Genomic DNA, 26,271 nt, shown 5'->3' on the forward strand with positions numbered 1-26,271 from the left:
TTGGCACACATATCATTTGTATGTGTTGAAGTCGTGCAGGATCCATTATTGAACTTAGAAGAATTGTACTATCAGGCTATATCACATCTGGCAGTGATTGGGAGACCCATAGGGCAGCACACAATTTGCCCAGCGTTTTATGGGTTTGGCCGGGGTAGGGGGTCGTTGTAAATAAGAATTTGTTCTTAACATTCACTTGTCTTGATAAATAAACGTTCTAAGTTGAAAGTTGAAAAGAAATGTAGGCTACACCTCGTGTGCCTGACGTCACATTATTGACATCAATGGGTGTGTGCGAGCGAACAGTGGCTTAAATACCAGCAGCAGCGTCGGGAGCCGTCGTAGAGACTACCCAAACCACACTGTTATGGGAACTGTTTGAGCTTGCTGGTAGGACGAAAACAAAGCCCAGCAACATATGTTCTGTGGTATCGTAGGCTACACTTTATTTTATGTTCTCTTGTAAAGATACTGCATGGTGGGAAAGTGAATGTTTCTTAGAAGTTAAAGCTGTCAAGCTATTTTGTTTCAGTTTTAATTTAAGAATGATGAATTATTCCGTCAATGACAATGACTCGAACATTTCAGAACTACTCCAACCGCTCTGTGTCACCTACAACCACAGCACTTTCCCACCTCTGCGACTGGAATCCAAATCCCTGGTCACTTCAGCCACTATGTTCGCCGTTGGAGTCCTGGGGAACCTCATTGCCATTGTTGTGTTGTGCATCTCTAAGAAAGAACAGAAGGAGACCACTTTCTATACGCTGGTTGTTGGAATGGCTATCACGGACCTGTTGGGCACCTGTTTCACCAGCCCGGTGGTTATCGCCACCTACATAGTCCAGAGATGGCTCGGCGGAGAACTACTGTGCGATTTATTCTCCTTCTCTATGCTCTTTTTCGGCTCGGCTGGAATGTCCATCCTGTGCGCCATGGCAGTTGAACGATACTTGGCTATAAACTACGCATACTTTTACTCTCAATATATTGACCGGACAATGGCGCGTTTCGCGCTCATGGGCATCTACCTGGCCAACATTGTGTTGTGCATCATGCCCAGTTTTGGGTTCGGGAAGCACATGCGCCACTTTCCGGGTACTTGGTGTTTCTTGGACTGGAGGGCGACGGACCCCCTCGCCGCCTCGTATTCGTTTCTTTACGGTGGGTTCATGTTGCTGTTGATTGCGGTGACAGTTCTGTGCAACTTCGCAGTGTGTCTGTCACTTGTGAGGATGAGCCAGAAGACGCGGATAGTGAGAGCGAAAGTGTCCGCGCACGGTGGCTCACTGCGCGGGTTCCTGCCCTCTGTCACCAGCCTGTCCGCGGCTGAGATCCAAATGTTCTGGCTGCTAATATTTATGACCATCGTTTTCCTGGTGTGCTCCATTCCTTTAGTGGTAAGTAAAAGGCATCTATGGAAATTGTATTGAAGCTATTGTGCATGCCATAGGCATGTGTTTCAAATATGGACAAAGCTATGCAACACAGACATACATTAATATTACTGAAAAATTGTTTGCTTTATCCACATATACTATTTGTATATATTCTCTCAATCTGACAGGTGCGCATCTTTGTAAACCAGCTGTATGGTCCTGCCTACATCTGTGCTGGAGTGAAACCGGATTACCGGAGTGATCTGACGGCCATCCGCTTTGCCTCTTTCAACCCCATTCTGGACCCCTGGGTCTACATCCTCTGTCGGAAGAACCTGTTTTTTAAGGGCTGTGAGAGGATGAAGAATACAGTTGGAAAAGTCAAGGCGGGGCCCGGGCCTAATTTAGTCTGTCTTGGCACTGGCAGTCAACATTCACACCTGTCATTTGAATGCACTAACGAGACCAGTTATGTGTCATTATACACAACCAACTACAGAAATGAATTAGAGAACCAGGTTAGCACCAATAGTAAATCGTTTACAGACTTTACCATGCGACAAGCCTGGGACTTTGACACAGCGCGGGATAACTTCCATCCGTTTAGTGTCGACCAAACTGCCGTGCTCAGCTTCCAGGCGGAACTTGCTGTGGTGTCCAAACCGGCCATGATTGCGTCAATGCTCGGAGGCAGTAAAGCGCTTCCGGCGAAGTGCGCACCAGCAGGTCTCCATAGGCATGTTAGTAAAGTGGACATAGTCACCTGTACCTTCAGCACACCTAGCTCCTGTCATACGGAGGAGTGCCTCTGAGCAACTGCAGGACTGTGGTATCCTCTACAAAACATGAATGTTTTCACATTGACTTTAACAGCAAATATCTGAGATGCTGACAGCCAGACAGACACCGGTCATTTTCCCCAGCAAACGGGGCGTTCTAAGAACGTCCAGGGGACCAAGACACACCCTTTAGACGTTCTGGGGATGTCATTTTTGTTTGCAGGGACCTTGATGTAGCCTACATGTGACAAAGACTGGGCTTCAGTTTTAACATTTGTATTATTAATTTTATATTATTATCATGCCAAATGGGTACAATTAGGCACATACTTGCCTTCACGACAGACATCTCTTTATACTTTTTGAATTCAATGAATTTAAGAATGTCATTTTTACACATTGGTCCCATTTTATAGGATCTTCTTGATATATTCAGATGTCAGTCTTTGAGTGATACAAATACGTATTTTTTTTCCGTCAAAGGATGCTCCCAAGTTACAACTCAATGCAGCAGACAGTAATGCACTCGCTCACGCGGACACACGGACAGCGTCATTGCGTTTGTGTACATCAGAAGCACATTCATCTCCAGTGGAATACTGCACTTGCCTTGCAGCATTGGGTTGCAGAGGCAGTTGCAATGCATTCTGTGTACTGTGTGGTGCACACATTGGATATATCCAACGGGTGCATCAAACTGTATGCTACACTTGACAGAAATAGTAGCAAAAGGTGTTTTTTGAAATTCTCTTGTACACATATCCAGTAAAAAAAAATGTAACTGCAGAATATATTTCCCAGCATTGATGCAATGACACTGTCAGTCTAATTGCAATGTTAAGTAATTGGCAGTGCTGGTTCTTTCTGTGCCATACCAGCGTTGCATGCAGGGAATAGTAACTGAATGTACCAACATGTCAAACTTCGTTTTTTACTGTTGAATGTTTTTGATGACTTAACTGTGAGTGGTGATCAACTTTCCTATTTGAAGGTGTTTTAAAACTATCGGAAAATTCATTGTGATCTCGTGAAAAAATGGTGTCATTAGTATTGTGCGTTTTTGAATTAATGGATAATTAATGCATCTGAACAGTACAACTTGTTACCTCAAGGATGCTTAACTAAATGCAGTTAATGAGTCGTGAGTGAATTACATAATAAGCATATTACGGAAAGCGCACATATTAAGTTGATCAAGCTCAAACAGAATGATACCCGGCAGCAGATACGAGTCATTGTGATGTGAAGAGACTTGGCATCAAGTTTTGCGGTCTAATCTATTAAATGAAGCACGGGCCATTTTATGTATTTGTTGAGATCTTATTTGTTTGTCTTTTTCTGAAAACAAAAGCAATGAACACTTGTGTTGAGAGATCATCAACCTGATAATGGTTCACAGACTTCGAACTTTGATGAAAATTCCTATGGATTTTTGAGGTGAAAACGTGTGATGCCTTCTTGAGATTAATAGTGTGATCTGAACACCTTTCAGGTTGCTGTATTTCTGTATCCAACCTGTAGGGGGCACTATGACACAAGGGAAACTACCGGTGAAACCACTCTAACTGAACAGGACTGTCAAATCAAAGTTTATTTGTCACGTGCGTCGAATACAACAGGTGTAGTAGACCTTACAGTGAAATGCTTACTTACAGGCTCTAACCAATAGTGCGAAAAATTTTATTTTTGTGTGTGTGTGTGTGTGTGTGTGTGTGTGTGTGTGTGTGTGTGTGTGTGTGTGTGTGTGTGTGTGTGTGTGTGTGTGTGTGTGTGTGTGTGTGTGTCAAGTCAAGAATTAAAACAACAGTAAAAAGACATTTGAAAATAACAGTAGCAAGGCTATATGCAGACACCGGTTAGTCGGGCTTATTGAGGTAGTATGTACATGTAGATATGGTTAACGTGACTATACATATATGATGAACAGAGAGTAGCAGTAGTGTAAAAAGAGGGGTTGGCGGGTGGTGGGACACAATGCAGATAGCCTGGTTAGCCAATGTGCGGGAGCACTGGTTGGTCGGGCCAATTGAGGTAGTATGTACATGAATGTATAGTGAAAGTGACTATGCGTATATGATGAACAGAGAGTAGCAGCAGTGTAAAATAGGTGTTGCCAGGGGATTCCAGCCAACCTGGGAAAAGTGCTTTAATAAATGTGTGTTAAAGGCAGTTACATGCTACATCAAACAATGATGGGGTGATACACAGAGTTAGGCTTGATGTCACATGAAATGTAGATTTTTAAAGCCATTTTCTTGTGGTCAAAGGTCAAATCTGGTGAAAATAGGCATAAATTGACACAAATATCTGGAAATTCACAACAAAAACTGAGGGGATTGTCAAACATAAACACTTAGACTATGGAATGGATGCATTAATAGTTACTTTTCATGCAGTTTAGCATATTAATACAAACAGACTATTTAATCATTTATAAATACTTAGACTATGGAATAAACATGTATTACAGTTACTTTTGGTAGAATTATTATGCTTTAAACTATTCATACAAGAAAAGCATCAGTTCCATCATTTTGGTCAAACTTGGGCTTTAGCAAACAAAAACACTTTTCTCAGACAGTGTAAATCCCCTCTAACTCCTCAGAAAGAAACCTCTGAACAATAAGCACTCTATCTGGTGAGGATCGGGCATTCTGAGGCAGAGATATTGAAACTAAGGGGTCAGATGTGAATGCAGTCAAAGTTAAATAACATTTTTGAGGTACTGATAGATTTAGGCAATTTTCTCTAAATGGTAACAACTTACTTGACACCTAGTGCAAACACGTTATGACACATTCATAACCATGTCATAATATATAACAGCTGACATAACGTGTCATAACCTGTCATAATATGGCTATAACACTGTCATTACTAATATATTTACACCGGTTGTGACATATATTGTGTTATTTTATGACTGGTTATGACACCTACATAAGAGTGTCAAAACCCACATACTATTTTTTTTAAAATACATTCTGCCAAGTTTCCTTCCGTTTTAAGTTTGTTTCTTAAACCCTTTGTTGTTCTTGTTGTTGTAATGAATTCTGTACAGTCATGATTTTTTTGCATCATATTTTAATCAACTTGTAGAAAATACACTTTACGACACTGTCAAGAAGAATTATGACCATCATAATCATATAAGCCAGATAGCCCTATCACGTACATGCCCTTATGTCAGTCCTCAGTCAAAAAGAGGGTGTCTTGTCCTGCTCCTGTGTTCATCCCAGTCATCCGCAACAGAGCATTGGGGTAGATGCATGTCTGACATCAATGTGTGTGAAATTACAATTACAATTTAATATGATCAATAAAATATATATAACATAAACATACTGTTGACATATAGGCTGTGTAGGTGTAATGGAATGTTTTGCCTTGTGTGGTCGGTTTTGTGGGTTTTGACACTCTTATGTAGGTGTCATAACCAGCCATAAAATAAGGTGTAAATATATGTGTCATGACAGTGTTATGGTCATATTATGACAGGTTATGACAAGTTATGTCATCTGTTATGACATGATATGGTTATGACTGTGTGGTGCGTGGTGTGTGCTGGGTGTCAAGTAAAGTGTTACTAAATGTAAAGAAAAAAATAAATGTACTATTTAAACCATACACATGGACTCTACGAGGTGTCAAGAGCGTTCCACAGGGATGCTGGCCCATGTTAACTCCAATGCTTCCCACAGTTGTGCCAAATTGGCTGGAAATCCTTTGGGTGGTGGACCATTCTTGACACACTCAAACACGTGCACCGGGCACATACTACCATACCTCGTTCAAAGCCACTTCATTCTTTTGTCTTGCCCATTCACCCTCTGAATGATACGCATACTGCACACAATCCATGTCTCAATTATTTCAATGATTAAAAATCCTTCTTCAACATGTCTCCTGTTATTCATCTACACTGATTGAAGTGGATTTAACAAGTGACATCAATTAGGGATCATAGCTTTCACCTGGATTTACCTGGTCTGTCGATGTCATGGAAAGAGCGGGTGTTGTTAATGTTTTGTACATTCGGTGTATACTCAGAATCCACGACGGCAGATTGTTGAAGATAATTACAGTAATTTATGACAAATAAAATAAATACACATAATTTCTAAAGCATTTGATGACATCTGCTCTGTGCCACCATTCTATGGGAATTTAGTCGCCCTCTAAAGTCTGTCAGGGTAAATACATTAAAAAAAAAACACTTTCAACATAGGCCAGGCCCTGTTGTTAACTCATATCCCAGCGACAATGCCTTGCATTACGCCTAGGAAGAAAACATGTTTAGTTAAAATGATTCATTTTGTGTACGGTTTCCTAGAAACAAATATGGCTCAACTTCCCCCTTTTGCTCAACTTACCCCACTCTCCCCTACTGTTCAGAAGTGTCTTTCTGAGTGTCTTTTCACCAGGCAGGCCAGAACTTCATCCCACCAAAAAAAGCCTTACAGTGCCTTTGCAAAGTATTCCGACCCCCTGATTTTTTCCCGCATTTTGTTACGTTACAGTCTTATTCTAAAATGAATTAAATAAAAATAATTCCTCAGCAATCTACACAAAATACCCAATAACGACAAAGCTAAAGGAAACAGGGTTTTAGATTTTTTTTCAAAATGTGTTAAGAATAAAAATCTGAAATACCATCAGTATTTAGACCCTTTGCTATGAGATTCAAAATTGAGCTCAGGTGCCTCCTGTTTCCATTGATCATCCTTGAGATGTTTCTACAACTTGATGGGAGTCCACCTGTGGTAAAGTCAATTGATTGGACATGATTTGGAAAGGCACACACCTGTCTATATAAGGTCCCACAGTTGACAGTGCATGTCAGAGCAAAAACCAAGCCTTGAGGTCGAAGGTATTGTCTGTAGAGCTCCGAGACAGGATTGTGTCGAGGCACAGATCTGGGGAAGGGTACCAAAACATTTCTGCAGCATTGAAAGTGCCCAAGAACACAATGGCTCCATCATTCTTAATTGGAAGACGTTTGGAACCACCAAGACTCTTTCTAGAGCTGGTCGCCCAGCCAAACTGAGCAATCGGGGGAGAAGGGCCTTGGTCAGGGAAGATGACCAAGAAACCAATGGTCTTTGGTAGCATTGCCTTTAAATTGTTTAACTTGGGTCAAACGTTTCGGGTAGCCTTCCACAAGCTTCCCACAATAAGTTAGGTGAATTTTGACCCATTCCTCCTGACAGAGCTGGTGTAACTGAGTCAGGTTTGTAGGCCTCCTTGCTCACTCTGACAGAGCTCTAGACTTCCTCTGTGGAGATGGGAGAACCTTCCAGAAGCACATCCATCTCTGCAGCACTCCACCAATCAGGCCTTCATGGTAGAGTGACTAGACGGAACCTACTCCTCAGTAAAAGGCACATGACAGCCCGCTTGGAGTTTGCCAAGAGGCATCTAGACTCTCAGACCATGAGAAACAAGATTATCTGGTCTGATGAAACCAAGATTGAACTCTTTGGCTTGAATGGCAAGCGTCTCGTCTGGAGGAAACCTGACACCATCGTGCTGTGGGGATGTTTTTCAGCGGCAAGGAATTTCTAAAAAACTGTTTTTTGCTTTGTCATTATGGGGTACTGTGTGTAGATTGATGAGGGGGGAAAAATGTATAATACATTTTAGAATAAGGCTGTAACCTAACAAAATGTGGAAAAAGTCATGGGTCTGAATACTTTCCGAAGGCCCTGTATATTTCAGGCAGTATTTTCAAACAGCTCCTACACTTAAAGGACATTATGCTCAATTTCACAATTTCACAGTGTAATTCCAACCTCATAGTGTGTAAATACACACTGAGTGTACAAAACGATGAGCACACCTTCCTAAATTGTGCCATTAATGCACATGACGGTACAAACGCATCTCAAAAAAGTTGTACTTTATTTGTTTGGTTAGATTTTGGAAACGTTAGCTAACTCAATACCTTTCTCATTATTATTGTTAACTTGGTAGCATTACTACTAGGCACACAATCAAATATAATTGTGAGAGAAAAAAAACACTGAAGATATTAAGTGAAAATTATACAAATTGATCACCATGTCCAAATGTTTATATTTACTACATCTAAACGCAATTCGTTACATATGATTAAAAAATACACTAATGGTTGGCCCTTAGTCTTAGATTAAGTGTTTTCATCCTAACAAGGGGGTGGCTAAATTCCCATAGAATGATACCACAGAGAGCATCAAATGCTTTAGAAATCATGTGGATTAATTTGTGTGTCATAAATTACAGTAATCACCTGTCATCATGGATTCTGAGTGTGTACAGTTGAAGTCGGAAGTTTACATACACCTTAGCCAAATACATTTAAACTCAGTTTTTCACAATTCCTGCCATTTAATCCTCGTACAAACTCCCTATTTTTGGTCAGTTAGGATCACCACTCTATTTTAAGAATGTGAAATGTCAGAATAATAGTAGAGAGATTGATTTATTTCAGTTTATAATTCTTTCATCACATTCCCAGTGGGTCAGAAGTCTACATACACTCAATTAGTATTTGGTAGCAGTGCCTTTAAATTGTTTAACTTGGGTCAAACTTTTTGGGTATCCTTCCACAAGCTTCTCACAATAAGTTAGGTGAATTTTGGCCCATACCTCCTGACAGAGCTGGTGTAACTGAGTCAGGTTTGTAGGCCTCCTTGCTCGCACACGCTTTTTCAGTTCTGACCACAAATGTGATGGCCACTCCAATACCTTGACTTTGTTGTCCTTAAGCCATTTTGCCACAACTTTGTAAGTATGCTTGGGGTCATTGTCCATTTGGAAGACCCATTTATGAGAATGCCAAGAGTGTGCAAAGCTTTCATCAAGACAAGGGTGACTACTTTGAAGAATCTGAAATATAAAATCTATCTTAATTTGTTGAACACTTTTTTGGTTACTACATAATTCCATATGTGTTATTTCATAGTTTTGATGTCTTCACTATTATTCTACCATGTAGAAAATAGTAAAAATAAAGAAAAACCATTGAATGAGTAGGTTTGTCCAAACTTTTAAGTGGTACTGTACATTTATTTTGTCTTTATATTCAGTGAAAATGGGCAAAATCTATCAGTACCTCAAAAAGGTAAACTTTGACTGCATTTACACTTAGTTCCAATATCTCTGCCTCAGAATGCCCGATCCTCACAAGGTAAGGTGCTTATTATTCAGACGTTTCTTTCTTAGTTAGAGGTGATCTACACTGTCTGAGAAAAATATTTTTGTTTGCTAAAACCGAAGTTTGACCAAAATGATGCAAAGTAGGCTTTTCTTTTGTACATGCCTGGCTTAAAGCTCGCTGGTCCAGTGGGGTCTTCCGCAAAGTTTTCCTGGTCCAGTGGGGTCTCCCGCAGTTGTAGACCTCTGAGAGGGTCTACATCATCTGAGGATGGTCCTTAGTGGCGCTACAGACCACAACTGTAGCGGAACACATCTGAATGGTAATATTTTATGTATATTTGCATGGTGTAAAGCATAATAATTGTATGAAAAGTAACTATTAAGGCATCAATTCCATAGTCTAAGTGTATATGTTTGATAATCCCGTCAATTTTTCAAACTAATTTTCCGAAATGTATCACTATTTAAAAATCTAGCATGTGTGACAGCCTTTAACAAGCCAATTCTTTTTCAAGTACTTTTTACAGTTTGGCTGGTCTACTACCATGGGTACATTTACAATAGTGTTAGGGATGGATTCAATCCGTATTGCAGAGGTTTAGCGGAAGATTGTAGCTCTTGAAATGTAAAGACAATGCACCCGTGTTGGCAAAGACTGCATTCATTTTAAACACTACATATGTCGGTTCATTCGCGATACAGATTGAATCCAGCTCTTAATTTGCAACCATCGCCTCTATTTCAGCATTGATCTGAAAGGTCATATGAGGTCATATATACTCCAGGACTCCACACTTGCAACCATCGCCTCTATTTCAGCATTGATCTGAAAGGTCATATGAGGTCATATATACTCCAGGACTCCATACTTGCAACCAAGCAGAGGTGAAGTGAGGGTAAGGGGTGAATCTTAGAAATAACAAGCAAATCCACAGTATATCTAGAAATACTTTATTCCTACGCAGAATAATGTCATTGTTGTACAAAAATAAAGGAAACCATTTCAATAGTAATGTTGACTGTAATTGCTCTGAAATACTGAAACAACAATGAAAAAACGAAACTAAGCTTGTAACCTGGTTAGGTTTTCAGCCACAAGACTACTTCCTTCCTTTGCGTGAAAGGACGTACTGCATGTTGAGTTCCTTGCCCACTTGTTCTGATCTTTTTGATGTTTCAAAACCCCCCCAAAAAATCAAACACATTTCAAAGTCTAAGGATCCAGCAACACAAACCCCCCGGGATATGTGATCATGACAATAAATATAAATCTACAGTCCATAAAACTGACCTCATACGAAATGACAATAAATAAATAACTTATCTGTAATAAATATGTTGACTATAATGCAGTAATGCAAAGAGATGCATGGCATCCGTTTCGTACAATTCAAGAGAACATTGAAAAAATGAAGTTACGGAAAATCCCTGTTTTGAGCCTGTCTACTTGTGGTCAAATGCAATGAGATATGGTCCTCTTTTTGACCTTTGAGTCAATATTTTAATCAGTACTCCAGGTCAGTCTTATACATATCCCAACTGCTGTGAATATTAAGATCCTACCATTGTCTGGTCACCATCTTGTTAAAAACTGTTCCCAGAGACTGTCTTGCCATTCGGTCATGACAGTCTCTCATTACAACCGAATCCACTTTATCCTCAACAGAAAATGTACAACAGGAAGACGCGTGGCCTCACTCCATGATCATAGACACTCTACAGAATCTCCATCCTGCTTTGTACTGGGGACCAGCCCTGTTGCATATGTTTCGGAGCGACTACTTCGGCCCTCCCAGAACCCAGAGGCTCTCCCTAGACCCAAACTCAACGGCGAGCCACCATCTGTATATAATCAGGCAGGCTTGAGTTGCCACCCTGCCCTATTCATCCTCCTCTTGGCTGGCTCCCTCAGCCCATACACATGCAGCTGGCCGCCGACAGTGACTGGATGGTCTGCCATGTGGTGTGGGCGTCCATGAAGGACACTGGCTCGTAGCGGTCAGGCCGGCAGCAGGGGTGGGCACTGACCCGCCGGGAGGTCCTCCGCGGCAGGGACCCGTTCTCCATCAGGGACCATAGAGCCAGGTCGTAGTTGGTCCTGGACGACTGGCAGGAGCCCACGCAAAACTTGAAGAGGATGATCTCGTCCGAGTCGAAGCCAAGGCCCAAGTCCCGCACCCGCATCTCTCGTTTCTCCACCCTGCAGTCTGGGCTGCTCTGCTGGGGCTGCCTGCCCTTTCCTTTGCCCTTTCTGTCCCTCTCTTTCTTCCTCCTCTTCTTCTTTTTCTTGGCCAAGCCTGTTGGTTCGGCGTCTGAGGGGTCAGAGTTGCGGGGGGAACGGCCCACCCACCGGCCACTGGGGTGGTCGTCCGCTTCGTCCATCACAGAGGGGTCTGAAAGAGAGTGAGCCAGAGAGAGAGAGAGAGAGAGAGAGAAGATCAGTGGCCTGTACTCTGTAATCGTATTGCACACCCTTCTTTTACTATTCCCTATTCATGGAGAACATCATGCTGGATTAACAAGTGATGTAGAAAACAGAGATCTAAAAAGCACTTCCTGGTTCCACTCTTACCGGAGAGGCCATGCCAGGGGGAGTACGGGTCACTCTCCTCCTCTTGTTGCTCATCCACCTCAGGTAGAGTGTCTGGGAGCTGCCTCTCCCACATCCCTCCCACCCGTCCCAAAGCCTGGACAGAGTCTGCCCCCAAACCAGTGCCCATACGGGCCCCCTCCACCAGGGGCAGCAAAGAGACCACCACCCACAGCACCACCTACAAAAGCGGACAGTAGTTCATGGGAGATGGTCCACAGTTCAGAGAAACAACACAGCCAACAGTATGACAACTATAATAAGGAGGATGATGATGAGATGATGTTGGAGAGGATGAGATGTTTTTGATAGGTGATGATAATAGTGGTGATTACGAAGATGATGATAATGATAGTAAAGATAATAAGTCACCAATAAGCAGAACGAGTCACTCACCTTCCAGTTACTCAGGTGGTAAGGGACGCCTGCTGACGGCATTGCGGTAACCCCCGGTCTGTCTCTCCTCCTCGTCCTCCATCTTGGTCCACCTGGAGGGAAAGCAGAACAAGGCCTCGCTCTGTCAATTGTCCCAATCTCAAGAACGCACTCTGAAAAGAATAACATAAACTAACTGCACAACATGATGTGGCCTGCGATAACGTATCCATATTAACCAATACTGTACAAAAACACCCTTTCAACCCTTAAACAACCCGACGTGTCACATCAATCATGTCCTCAATGCGAAGGATATGTTTATTGTTACGGAGGTAAAAAGGCTAGTGTTTGCTGCCGGGGAGTGCGGCTAGTGTCGGCTTGTCTGTACATACAGCCACACAACAGCTCCTGTCCAGCGACAAAGGCTACCTTCAGTCAGATACCTGTCAAAGACATTCTTTATTTAGGAGGAGGTAGGGCTGGTTCTGTAGAAGGGGCACCGGGGGAAACCACAGAGATGAGGAGGTGGCGATAAGGGGTGCGAGCATCGCAGATGTTTACATACGAGGTGTACAGTGTGACCGGGTTAGCTGTATGTCAATGGCAGCACCACATGCCCCACTCAAGGGTTCTTCCTGTAAAGAACCCTAAAAAGGCTCAAACACAACATTTGACTGGGGGTTTAGAACATTCGCTAAAAGGTTCCTGGTTCGATCACCAGTTTCGGCAACAAATTTGAGGTTAATGGTAAAGGTAAACAAACAAGTAAATAGAGCTAACAGAGCAGATCAGATTCACAGATAGCGTAGCGGTTCATGAGCATTGGACCAGTTACTGAAAGGTTGCTGGTTCAAGTTCCTGAGCCGACTAGGTATACAATTGGTTAATGTGCCCTTGAGCAAGGCATTTAACCCTAATATCTCCTGTAAGTCGCCCTGGATAAGCGTCTGCTAAATGACTATAATATTGAAAACCAATGGGTGTTTGCTCCACTTCATTTGTTAACACAGTGAAGCACCTGCTGCTAGAACAGTGGAGCGTTAATTTAATCAATTGGGCTCAGAAATGCAACAGAAACAAGTGATTCTATCTCTCTCCAAAGAGATGAGTTGCCATTTATTCGTTGTGGACTCATCTAGGAATACAATAACTAAAAGCACACGGAATTGCAACAGAGATTAGGCATGGATTCAGCACCCTGCACTACTCTCATTGAGCAGCTGGGGGCTTAGCTGTCCACATCCTGCTACTGGTCCTGTCTCTCAGCTCTCCATACGTATCCCAGCTGACGTGCCATGTAAGTAAAACCTTAGGATACGTGCATACGTGGAGGGATTGACTAGAAACAACACCGGTTCTCAAGAGATGTCTTCTGGAAATGTTAAAGCCCATACGATGAACTCAGTCCAACTTGGTTGGTTTCGACATCAACCGATGTTATGGCGAAATGAAATTCAGCTCACCAAAAAAATGTACACAACACACGGGGATGGCACAGCAGATTCTGTAAAAACGAGCATAGGCCTATATAAGATACATCAACAGTCATCTATCATCCACCAGAGAGGCGCGATAGCCTGGTAGCTGAACCAGAGCGGGACGTGAAGCTCCACGGTAAGGTATGTAAACTCTGCTGCTCTTCAATGTTTCTAAATACAGCCCTCGGGTTGCGTCCCAAATGGCACCCTATTCCCTTTATAGTGCACTCCTTTAGCCCGGGGCCCATGGGACTCTGGTCAAAAGAAGTGCACTACATGGAGGACAATCATCGTGATGCTATCTTTACTCAGGATGATGGAGGACTGGGGAGATTACAGTGCAAAGGTTACGATAGGATCTGTGCTTGCATCACCGGCTATGCTGCCGAAGATTACAGAAGCTTGACTATATCAATACAGTTACTGAGAAATAATAGGTCAAATCAGGCCCAGGGAGAAAGCAGACATTAATCTCTTACACAATGGAACCTGAAAAGCAGAGATAAATGTGTGTGTTTGTGTGTGTGTGTGTGTGTGTGTGTGTGTGTGTGTGTGTGTGTGTGTGTGTGTGTGTGTGTGTGTGTGTGTGTGTGTATGTGTGCGTGCACACCCGCATGTGTGTGTCGGAGGAGAGAGACCGAGAGAGACTGCAATCCAAAACCAGGCAGCAAACTCGTCAACTCCCTCTCCCCTAACCTGATTTAAAAACTGGCCATTAAGAGAGAAAGGTTAAAGGGGATTTTTCAACAGATCCCCTCTCGGTCCCTTGAGAGGCCTTGTACTGAGTCCTTAATTCCACAGCTGGGAGCGTTTAGCCTCCTTTAGCCCTGTACGCTGGGTGTCTATGTGGGCCTGTCTGGCCGGCTCACTTCACCCCACCACTCTGGAGCTGTTTACAGTCCAATACCTCCAGCCCCTCAGGGTAGAAGGTGGTGGGCTGCTGAGTCCTGAAGACCTCCAGAGCCTCTGTGTGTGTGTGTGTGTGTGTGTGTGTGTGTGTGTGTGTGTGTGTGTGTGTGTGTGTGTGTGTGTGTGTGTGTGTGTGTGTGTGTGTGTGTGTGTGTGTGTGTGTGTGTGTGTGTGTGTGTGTGTGTGTGTGTGTTTGTGTGATGTGCCTCAAGGGATTTGGTATGGTCAGCAGCCTGTTCATCTGCAAATGTGCAATAGGAGAGTCAATTGGTTGTCACCTTATATTTGTGTTGTTGGTACAGTGCCCACCTATTACTTATACAGGTCATTGAATTGTACATTTGTTCTGAGTAAGGATACATTTGCCCTGATATAGAGTAATGTAAGCGCTCCTTCTTAAAACAGTTTTATTAAACAATCAATAATGACATGTTAATTGATATTTGCTCAGGGCTTGCGCCCAAAACTAATATATGGACGAATGACATTGGTTGAACATAAACGTGTTTCACATTATCATCACCGAGTTGGGTAGCTAGCTATACGTTTAAAGTAGCTTCTTTGTTGTGTTACAGCCTGAATTTAAAATGAGTAGCTGGAATGTCTTGAGTCAATAGGTATTCAACCCCTTTCTCATGGCAAGCCAAAATAAGTTCAGGAGTAAAAATGTGCTTAACAAATCACATAATAAGTTGTATGGACTCACTGTGTGTGAAATAATAGTGTTTAACGTGAATTTTAAACAAAGATTCAACCATAAAGACCAGGGAGGTTTTCCAACGCCTCACAAAGGGCACCTATTGGTAGATGGGTAGAAAAAAGGAAGCTGAAATTGAATATCCCTTTGAGCATGGTGATGTTATTAATTACACTTTGGATGGTGTATCAATACACCCAGTCACTACAAAGATACAGGTGTCCTTCCTAACTCAGTTGCCGGAGAGGAAGGAAACCGCTCAGGGATTTCATCATGAGGTAAATGGAAACTTTAAAACAGTTACAGAGTTTAATGGCTGTGATAGGAGAAAACTGAGGATGGATCAACAGCACTATACTTAATCCACAATACTAACCTAATTGACAGAGAGAAAATAAGAACGCTTGTACACTATAAGAAATATTCTGAAATATGCATCCTGTTTGTAACAAGACATTAAAGTAATACAGCAAATAATGTGTCAAAGTAATTCACTTTGTGTCCTGAACACAAAGTGTTATGTTTGGGGCAAATCCAATACAACACATTACTGAGTACCACTCTCCATATTTTCAAGCATAGTGGTGGCTGCATCATGTTACAGTCATGCTTGTAATCATTAAGACTGGGGCGTTTTTCAGGACAAACAATAAACTGAATGGAGCTCAGCGTAGGCAAAATCCTAGAGGAAAACTTTGTTCAGCCTGCTTTCCAACAGACACTGGGAGACAAATCCACCTTTCAGCATGACAATAACCTAAAACACCAGGCAAAATATGCACTGGAATTGCTTACCAAGATGACATTGAATGTTCCTGCCTGGCGTAGTTACAGTTTTGACTTAAATCTACTTGAACATCTATGGCAAGACCTGAAAATGGTGTCTAGCAACGATCAACAACCAATTTGACAGTGCTGAAAAGAATAGCTGTCAAATGTTGCACAATCCAGGTGTGGAGAGCTCATTGAGACTTACCCAGAAAGATTTGCAGCTGTAATTGCTGCCAAAGGTGATTCTACAAAGTATTCACTCTGAATGCTATATAAATGAGATATTTCTGTATTTCATTTTCAATACAATTGTAAAAAAAAATCTAAACACATGTTTTCACTTTGTCAATATGGGGTATTTTGTGAAGATGGGTGAGGGGAAAAACTATTTAATCCATTTTCAATTCAGGCTGTAACACAACAAAATGTGGAATAGGTCAAGAGGTTTGAATACTTTCTGAAGGCACTGTACATCATTCTGTATTCTACATGTGTGAAAGCTCTCATAGAAGCGTAGAGCAAGCTAGGCTGGGATTCCCTTCTGTGTTCTGTCTCACTTTAAAGGGGAAGTTCAGGATTTTGTTCTCTATTGCTGCTCTATTGTTCACACAAGCAAGGGGGGAGGCCGGTGACAACTGTTATTTGTGTGTACATTACTGTATCTTTATGTGGGATATTGTTTTTCATCAGGAAAAGTTTTTTTTAAAATAGCTGGAGTGCGTCTTTAATGTTAGATGGTTCCTTACCCTGAAAGTAGTCTGTGGGCCAGGAGAAACTATAAATCGTCACTTCCATTGATTTTAGCTAGAGGTGGCTAAAGTTTAAGTTTGTCGCGGCTGCTAGAAAACCGAACCATGGATTACAGTTTCTCCTGGCCAAAACACGTACTTACGAGGTGAGGAACCATCTAACATCAAGTTGTAATATCTTGAACTTCTCCTTTAACAGCCCAAATCCCATCTCTCCAGAACAGAACCCTCTCCTATAATGATGCCCCATTAGAGGTGTTCTATCCGCCAGCTCTACCTGTCATAGACAGAGCCCTGCCGGCATGGGGGTATGGAAGGGACCTCACTAAATCACCACCGCAATAAAAGACACCTGGGGAGAAAGAGGAGAAGAGGAGATGCAGAGTACTAGCCACAGCCGCCAGGTCCTTGCCTAATCATTACCAGACACAATTTTATCTGGGGGGGTACACAAACTCCCATATCACCTATGATGATATACTGTACACGGCATACGTGTTCCCTATTCCTTCTGGTTCCTGTGCAAACCTGTTCTGATATGTACAGTTCACGTCCAAATCAGAACAGACAATTTGTAAGTCTGGCAGTTTACTACTATGCTTGTTTGCTTTTCAGTTTTTAGACTGTGCTGGTAGCAAACCCACAAACCCCACCCAGTCTTGTACTTGTATGTCCTTACGGTGTTAAAGTGTCGGGTTTGGGTTCAACCCCCCCTACTACTCTCGCCACACTGATTGCACCGCTGCACCAGATGTGCCCTTCTAACTGCTGCTAGACTTAGACTGCAGTCAGCAGCGACAGAACCAGAGGGTCTGAATACGCCGCATAATCCCCTAATCCCTTCCAGGCTGGAGAGGAGAAGAGGTGATTACTCGTTAGTGCCAGTTTCCACTCTTTAGCCGAGCTGTCACCGGTGGAAAATCCACAGAACGCTGCCAAAATGAGAAACAGAGAGCTGGGGATGTTTGCGGCTCGGAGAAACCCATTCAGAGGTGGCAATCAGAAGGTGTGGACAACACTTCCCTGGGCAGGCTATCCCTGAAGGAGATGCTAGCTAGAAGTCAGTGCGTTTCTTGCACTGAAGAGTTGCTTGAGAGTCTTCTACTGAAGACAGGGGCAGTCTTGACAGATTCATACATACATGGGGGTTGTGTTTCTCAGGTGTGCCACACAAAGATACTGATACACAACAGAATAGCCGTTACGGATCAAAGACAGGCTAATAAGAGAGTACTGATCTGTGCTTCCGATCATACTAAGAGATCATACAAAAGTGCCTAGTCAAGCTGAATAGGCTCAGCCTGGTCCAAGATATGTTTGTGCTGTCTTGCCAACTCCTATGGTCAGTGTCATGTCACATTCACTGTCATGCTAGGCATTAACAAGACAGCACAAGCAGATACGGGATTAGGATATGCCAGTGCAGGGTCATTGTTAAGATGAGAGAACAAGGGCCAATATCAGTGTTTAGCTCATAGTGGCTCTGGATAGGAAAGAGGAAGCGGTACAACTGAACCTCAATTAGTCCTTAAGGGTAGACAGAGTAAGCTGGTTGCAATCAGTGGTGCTGGTTAGAAGCAAACAAAGTGGTTGCCTGGTGATAAAACTATAACCTAAGGGCAGAATCCTAACTTGAGATGTGTGCACTTAACTTGGACTTTCTCATAAATCATTTATTTAACCTTTATTTAACTAGGCAAGTCAGTTAAGAACAAATTCTTACTTACAATGACAGCCTAGGAACAGTGGGTTAACTGCCTTGTTCAAGAGCAGAGCAACAGATTTCTACCTTATCAGCTCAGGGATTCAATCTAGCAACCTTTTGGTTACTGGCCCAACGCTCTAACCACTAGGCCACCCTTGATGTCAATGGAAGATCTGTGCGAAAGCTTGGGTTCCGCTCACAGATCTCAAGATAGAATTCAGGTCTAAGTGAGCAGTGATTTACCGCCATGGCCCCAAGGTTAGCATCCTCTCACAGTGGAGGAGAGCTCTAGAAAGGTTCAGAGAAATACAGGTAATGGTGTTTTTACTGGGGAACCAAGTGTTTGAAGTAGCATTGTCGGATTAGTACCCTCTCACCCTCATGCCTAAACCCCTGTCCCTCTCAGAGATGCTGTGGAGTGGGAAATCATACTCTCCAGCCTCTTATTATAAGGAACAGGGTCCAGGGGTGGGCGTTAAAATGTATCCTCCAGAAGGACATTAGACATATCACCCCTAACCTTAACCTCAATGGCACTAAGCCACTCCCAGTGCTCTGATTGGTTCTTTGGTCAGTTTGCTTGGCTCTTTAGAGTATCATAGTATAAGTCTTAAAACCCATAAACCTAGTGGTCAAACCGGGAAATTGTCCCAATAGTTTTTTCCACCACTAATTTTTCTCATAGGGGATTTTAGACACTTAAAATAAGGGCTGTGTTTTGTTTAGGCCAACCCTGACCCTGTCGATAACCGTGTAAATCTCTCTCTGACAAGGTGACTTTTATCAATATATTTGCCTGTATTTACCCCCCAAAAATGAAATGCTATTTAGCTGCTAATGTGGCTATCACACAGAACTACAAATTCAGTGATGCTCTGGATGAGACTGCCGAATCGAGGCAAAGGTAAGAATCTCTGGATTAACAATCTGTTAACTACATTTACTGATGAATAAATTGGCTAAACTTACTTTAATTTACAATTCTGTGAACTCTCTAGGGCAAATGTTTTATTTACACTATACCTGTTAGCAAAGGTGTCAGCGAAAGATGACAAGCAGGAAGGAGCTTGTAGGGATTTGTAGTCTTATATGATGTCTACTTTGATGCTAATTAAATAGAGCCGACTATATTGATAAAAGTCATGTGGTCCGAGAGAGATTTAAATGGTTATCAAAACGTCACGACAGGGTAAGCCTACACAAAACACAGACCTTATTTTAAGTGTTTCTAAAATCCCCTTTGGGAAAAATGAATGGTGAAAAAACGATTGGAACCATTTCCTTGTTGGGTATTATAACACCTCCACTGTGGGGCTCTATTCTAACTGAAAGAAACGTACTACTGTGGGGTTTTCCATGTGAAAAGCAATGTCTGCCTTTTTTTCTACTAAGTCGGCCACTGGGTCATTGGAATGTTCGATTGATTTGAACTTTGTGCTTTGCGTGAATGGAAACAACTGCCTTCCCAGACAGTTTTTCTGGAGATACCTCATCGCAACCAATAATGGACGACAACTTCATATGACCAAGACACTGCATGTAACGGTTCTGCCTTTGTTTCTTGCTAGCACACTCCCTAGTCCCTATAAGATCCCAAATTCCAAGCTGATTAATGCCGTTTAAGAGGGAGTCACAGAAAAAGAACACTTGGGTGAACCTCACCTTAAATGGGAACACATTAAGTTGTGTTATGGCAGCGATAGAGGATAGGATTTCAGATGACAGGTTTTGTGAGCGCTACAATCTGCTGGAGTCACATCAGCAGGAAAGAGTGGGAGAGTGAGAAAGGAGGAAAATGTTGGAGACAATATATGGAGAGATATCTACAACAACAAAAAATGAAAAGCAAAAACATAACTGTCCTCAATATGTCGTCCTCTCTTTTTAAAACACACAAACACGTTTGTTTTACTATCCTTGTGGGGACCAATGAAATTGATTCTCATTCAAAATCATATTTTCCCTAACCCTAACCCTTAACCTAACCTTAACCTTAACCCTAACCCAAAACCTAACCCTTCACCTCAAAACCCAAACCCTTATTGTAACCCCAACCCTAAACTTAGGAACCTGCGAAATGTCCCTAATTATCAGAATTGTCCTTGTTTTACTATCCTTGTGAGGACCCCCCCCCCCCCCCCCCCCCCCCCCAACCCAACCCTACCCCACCAAACCTCCTCTCCCCTTTCCCTCAACATCCCATGTCTCATTTCGTCTAATTAAGTTGAGTGTGGTCCAGACCCAGGGAAAGCTGGCCATTAATGCGTCACTGCATCTGGATGAACAAACGCCCTGCAGAGCGTTTTTTCCGTGTCGCCCGCTTGTCTTGAACCCCAGACGGGCTCTGGTAATGACCTGCTGGCCCGGTAGTTCAAAGGAGCCCTTGACACCATGATGAATGAAGCTGACCCGGCAATTTCGGAAGAATACAGCTTATTGTATCAAAAAAAAAAGTGCTCGCAGCCACAAACACGGCAGTGCAAACACCGCTAGTTAACATTCTTCCCGAATTCAAGAGCAAATTTATAAGAGTGAGATCTTGCGATAAAAACAGGAGTTTTGCTACGTGTTTCATCAGTGTTTTGAACTGTGGTAACTATCGCTTTGTTCTAAATTTAAGTCTGCTTGAAGAGCCAAAGTGCTCGACGACAAATCAGCAATAGACATTAAGTACAATAACACAGGTATAATACTGGTATACTTAGCAGTATGTCCCAACTGCAAGAAAGTAAGACAGAAATGGCGAATGTGGACAAAAAAAAACGAAATTCCTTTTGGTCAGATCATGCCCCCTTCACTTTACCCCAGAAGATGTATTGTAGCTCAGTGAGTTAGTTAAACAATTCCAGATTGAGGTAGGTTGCCCTGTGGCACTCCAGGTTGCATAACCAATCTCTCTCATTACTTACACACTCACAGACAAGGCAAGCCAGACAAACCTTCCCTGTGTAGACTTCTAAATAGAACTCTATTACAGTGGATTTAGTATAGACCTTACAGAATTTCTGAATTCAAAATGGATTATTTTTCTCACAGAATTACACATGATACTGCATAATGACGACGTGAAAACATGTTTTTAGAAATGTTTGCAAATGTTTTGAAAATGAACTATATACACTATATATGCAAAAGTATGTGGACACCCCTTCAAATCAGCCACACCCGTTGCTGACAGGTCCAAAACAATCGCGCACACAGCCTTGCAATCTCCATAGACCAAAGATTGACAGTAGAATGGCCTTACCGAAGAGCTCAGTGACTTTCAACATGGCACCGTCATAGGATGCCACCTTTCCAACAAGTCAGTTTGTCAAATTTCTGGCCTGCTAGAGCTGCCCTGGTCAACTGTAAGTGCTGTTATTGTGAAGTGAAGACGTCTAGGCGCAACAACGGCTCAGCCGCAAAGTGGTAGGCCACGTAAGCTCACAAAACAGGTCCGCTGAGTGCTGTAGCGGGTTAAAATCATCTGTCTTCAGTTGCAACACTCACTACCGAGATCCAAACAGCCTCTGGAAACAATGTTAGCACAATAACTGTTCATCGTGAGCTTCATGAAATGGGTTTCCATGGCCAAGCAGCCACACACAAGTTTCAGATCACCATGCACAATACCAAGCATCGGCTGAAGTGTTTCCAATTCATCCCAAAGGTGATCGATGGGGTTGAGGTCAGGGCTCTGTGCAAGCCAGGCAAGTTCTTCCACACCTAACTTGACCAAACCATTTCTGTATGGACCTCGCTTTGTGCACCAAGCGTCAGCTGGAGTGATGTAAAGCTTGACGCCGTTGGACTCTGGAGCAGTGGGAACGCATTCCCTGGAGAGATGAATCATGCTTCACCATCTGGCAGGCTGACGGAGTAATCTGGGTTTGGTGGATGCCAGGAGAACGCTATCTGCCCCAATGCATAGTGCCAACTGTAACATTTGGTGGAGGAGGAATAATGGTCTGGGGCTGTTTTTCATGGTTCAGTCTATGCCTCTTGTTCCAGTGAAGAGAAATCTCAATGCTACAGCATACAATGACATTCTACACGATTCTGTGTTTCCAACTTAGTGGCAACAGTTTGGGGAAGGCCTTGTTCTGTTTCAGCATGACAATGCCCCCGTACACAAAGCGAGGTCCATACAGAAATGGTTTGGTCGAGATTGGTGTGGAAGAACTTGACTGGCTTGCACAGAGCCCTGACCTCAATCCCGTCGATCACCTTTGGGATGAATTGGAACGCCGGGCCTAATCGCTCAATGTCATTTCCCAACCTCACTAATGCTCTTGTGGCTGAATGGAAGTCTTCTTGGTATGCAACTGCAGTATAGATCTGGCCATGTGTTTTAGGTTATTGTCCTGCTGAAATATGAATTTATCTCCCAGTGTCTGGTGGAAAGTACACTGAACCAGGTTTTCCTCAAGGATTTTGCCTGTGCTTAGCTCCGTTCAGTTTCTTTTTTATCCTGAAAAACTCCCCAGTCCTTAACGATTACAAGCATACCCATAATATGACACAGCCACCACTATGCTTGAAAATATGGAGAGTGGTACTCAGTAATGTGTTGTATTGGATTAGTATTGTGGAGTAACTACAATGTTGTTGATCCATCCTCAGTTTTCTCCAATCACAGCCATTAAACTCTGTAATTGGCCTCATGGTGAAACCCCTGAGCAGTTTCCTTCCTATCCGGCAATTGAGGAAGGACGCCTGTATCTTTGTAGTGACTGGGTGTAATTAATAACTTCACCATGCTCAAATGGATATTCAATGCCAGTTTTCTTTATACCCATCTACCAACCCTTCTTTGTGGTTGAATCTGTGTTTGATATTCCCTGCTTGACTGTGGGACCTTACAGATAATAGTGTGAGTGGAGTACAGTGAGTGGAGTACAGAGAGTGGAGTACAGAGATGAGTCCATGCTACTTATTATGGGACTTGATAAGGACATTTTTACTACTGAACTTATTTAGGCTTGCCATAACAAAAGGGTCAAATACCCAAGATATTTCAGCTTTTAATTGTTAATTAATTTGTTAAAAAAAATGAAAAACATAATTCCACTTTGACATTATGGGATATTGTGTGTAGGCCAGTGACCCCCCCCCCCCCCCCCCCCCCCAAAAAAAAATATATAAATGTAATACATTTTAAATACAGGCTGTAACACAAGAAAATGTGGGAAAAGTCAATGGGTGTGAATACTTTCTGAAGGCCCTGTACATTTTCAAGTGATCTAATATTTGCTTTACCACTAGGGGGAGGTTAGTAGAACTTTGATAACACTTGAGTTTAGCTACTTGCAGGTAATAAGAAATATACAACACGTTGATGCATTTAACGTTGATATGGAACCATCCGCCTCCCAGAGGCGATACAGACGGATGTTAAGATGCAACAATGAAAGAGAAGTGAAGTAGAAATGAGAGCATGTAGTGAAATACACCTCCAGACCCCAAAAACACCCTCTCATTCCCATAAAGTACAAGCTTGTTTAAACAGACCATGCAGGCCACACAGAGGGAGGTTGTAGGAAAAGGGAAAAAAAGAGTGTCCAGTTGATCTGATCCCTAACCGGGCTGCAGACCTCCATGACCTTTGACCCGGGAAAGTGGAACCAGTGGAAGGATCACAGGAGAATGTGAGATACCTCAGGTACCACAGATCTCATGCTCACACACACACACAGACACACACAGACACACACACACACACACACACACACAATACTACCTGGAAGTGAAATAGCCTCACTTCACACATGCACGCACAAACATTGTTTGCGTATAAAAGCAGAGCCCTTTTTATCGAAGGTTGGACAATATCATCTTTCTACTCTTTTGCTGATTCCGAGTTTAATTTCTGCAACTTGTATCAATGCTGGTGGATTGACATCGCCCGTGTTTCATTCTGTGGGAACTTGATTTCCCTACAGACTGCAGAGTAGCTAACAGTATGAGCCACCTTGAGTTTGGAATTCATCTTCAAACGTATACAATTTGACCCAGTTCCCTGACCTCCCCAATCTACACTGTGCTACTGGGATGCTAGAGGTCCAGTAAGTGCCCGACGAAACACTGAGACTTAAAGCCGCCACTGCATCAGCCTTCCCATTAGAGGTGAGTATAAAGTCAACTAAGAAAGCAGACTAATACTGTAGGTAGCCTAGCTGTTAGAGCGTTGGGCCAGTAACTGAAAGGTCACTGGATCAAATCCCTGAGCTGACAATGTGAAAAATCTGGCGGTGTGGCTGTGAGGAAGGCACTTAATCCTAATTGCTTCTGCAAGTTGCTCTGGATAAGAGTGTCTGCTAAATGACCAAAAATGTCTCTAGCACCTGGGAGGCAATGGAAATCAGGGGAAATGGATACGTCTGTATGTGTGAGGTTGTATGCATGCTTTGAGGGGGGGTACACGCTGAACATTAGCACGTGTGTGAACAATGCTTTGATATTCAGATTGCAGCCCACCCTTGGAGAGGGTCACACACTAAGACTTCCTAGCTGCCACTGTTTCCTCAGAGTAAGAGATTACCAGGGAATTGGCACAAGAACAGGTCAAGGATAACCTATACTGTAGCCAATCTACATTGGGCAGGTTCAATTTACACACAGAATAAGCTTTTTAGGACTGATTTGAATCAGAAAGGTTAGAAAGGCTGTATTATTAATATGACGATAGTGTTCAATCAGTTTACAGAGGCAGAATCAGTTTGTGGCATTACAGATAAACATTTATGACAAAAATACTCCCAATGGGTATGTAATAAAAAAAAATCTGGTGACTCAACAAGTCAGGCCAGAACAGGTGGCAGGTGTGATCAAAAAGAGTTTTACATGACAAAAGCAGCTGCTGTGAAAAGAAAGCCTTTGACATCAAACCAGCCATTTAATTGTTGGCATAGCAAACACTAAGAGAAGGGTAATGACTAATGACAGGTAAGGAATGTGGCTTTCATAGCAGCAATGTACCATAACACGCAAGTAAAGGAATAGGAATTTAATCAATTTATCAAAAATCAGTTTTAAATGAATTAAATACCTCATGTAGTCTAAATTCATTATTTCCTACTCAAACAAATATATATATTTTTTTGTAGAATTCAAAGGAAAATTGTGCGTTACCGATTATCCCTTGCGTATAAGTCCAGTCTGAGCGCACGCCGGAGAGGTCAGACCCTTTCCCCCAGCGTGCTCCTGGTCGGCTGTGGAGCATGTCTTGGCGGTGAAAATCCACACAATGATGTCCTTTAAATGCACATCATTTTCAAGCGTCCAACTTTTCAGGTTATCTCCTCTTTGCCTGAAGTGAACAAAAAAACAACAATTCAAAGGCTTTGGTTTCAGGAGAGCGCGAAAGGCGCCTCCCTCTATGCGGCCAAGCCTTTCTCTTCTCCTCTCCACCAAATCCTTTCAGTTTCACCCTGCATAGGAACACAATGTGTATAAATATAATTTTAATTTCGTAAAAAGTTGAATAGTACAGATAAATACGCACATTACCAAAATATGTATGCTGCACGCTGTCCCTGCAAGGGGCCATTTGAAATTAAAGGCACTGCAAGTACATTTTTTTCTGCAAGTACAAATCTCGTGGGAACATTCCGTTAATTACTTAATGTTGGGCACATCTGTAGAAATGTCAAAGGCTTTATCATTTCAAAGAAACGTTATTAAATGAACACACTTTCTTTGCTGTTTGTGAGTGTGT

At 42.5% G+C, this 26,271-nt stretch overlaps 2 protein-coding genes across 2 annotated transcripts; one reads left to right on the top strand and one right to left on the bottom strand.

The window, feature by feature from the left end:
• Positions 1-329: 329 nt before the first annotated feature.
• On the top strand, positions 330-3,215 carry LOC110530110 (prostaglandin E2 receptor EP4 subtype-like). Its single transcript, XM_021612926.3, has 2 exons — positions 330-1,400; positions 1,568-3,215. The coding sequence occupies exons 1-2, from the start codon at positions 453-455 to the stop codon at positions 2,189-2,191; spliced, it is 1,572 nt and encodes a 523-aa protein (XP_021468601.3). The 5' UTR covers positions 330-452; the 3' UTR covers positions 2,192-3,215.
• A 7,014-nt stretch (positions 3,216-10,229) lies between these two features.
• Positions 10,230-25,882, bottom strand: LOC110529122 (uncharacterized). Its single transcript, XM_036985658.2, has 4 exons — positions 25,686-25,882; positions 12,282-12,373; positions 11,868-12,066; positions 10,230-11,688 (listed from the first exon to the last, which is right to left on the bottom strand). Exons 1-4 carry the CDS (start codon positions 25,774-25,776, stop codon positions 11,204-11,206), a joined length of 867 nt encoding a protein of 288 aa, XP_036841553.1. The 5' UTR covers positions 25,777-25,882; the 3' UTR covers positions 10,230-11,203.
• Between the last annotated feature and the right edge of the window lie 389 nt (positions 25,883-26,271).

This window comes from Oncorhynchus mykiss, chromosome 8 (assembly GCF_057628025.1).
Source record: "Oncorhynchus mykiss isolate SJ-2025 chromosome 8, ASM5762802v1, whole genome shotgun sequence".
In the NCBI taxonomy this organism is placed as follows: Eukaryota; Metazoa; Chordata; class Actinopteri; order Salmoniformes; family Salmonidae; genus Oncorhynchus; species Oncorhynchus mykiss.

What these genes read in the sequence shown, in the direction of transcription:
- LOC110530110 (XM_021612926.3), top strand. Translation starts at nt 453, where the DNA reads ATGTTCTCTTGTAAAGATACTGCATGGTGGGAAAGTGAATGTTTCTTA. An exon ending in TGTGCTCCATTCCTTTAGTG is followed by an intron (nt 1,401 to 1,567) that starts GTAAGTAAAAGG and finishes TCAATCTGACAG; the next exon opens with GTGCGCATCTTTGTAAACCA.
- LOC110529122 (XM_036985658.2), bottom strand. Translation starts at nt 25,776, where the DNA reads ATGCTCCACAGCCGACCAGGAGCACGCTGGGGGAAAGGGTCTGACCTC. An exon ending in TTATACGCAAGGGATAATCG is followed by an intron (nt 12,374 to 25,685) that starts GTAACGCACAAT and finishes CTTTCCCTCCAG; the next exon opens with GTGGACCAAGATGGAGGACG. An exon ending in ACCACCTGAGTAACTGGAAG is followed by an intron (nt 12,067 to 12,281) that starts GTGAGTGACTCG and finishes CCGCTTTTGTAG; the next exon opens with GTGGTGCTGTGGGTGGTGGT.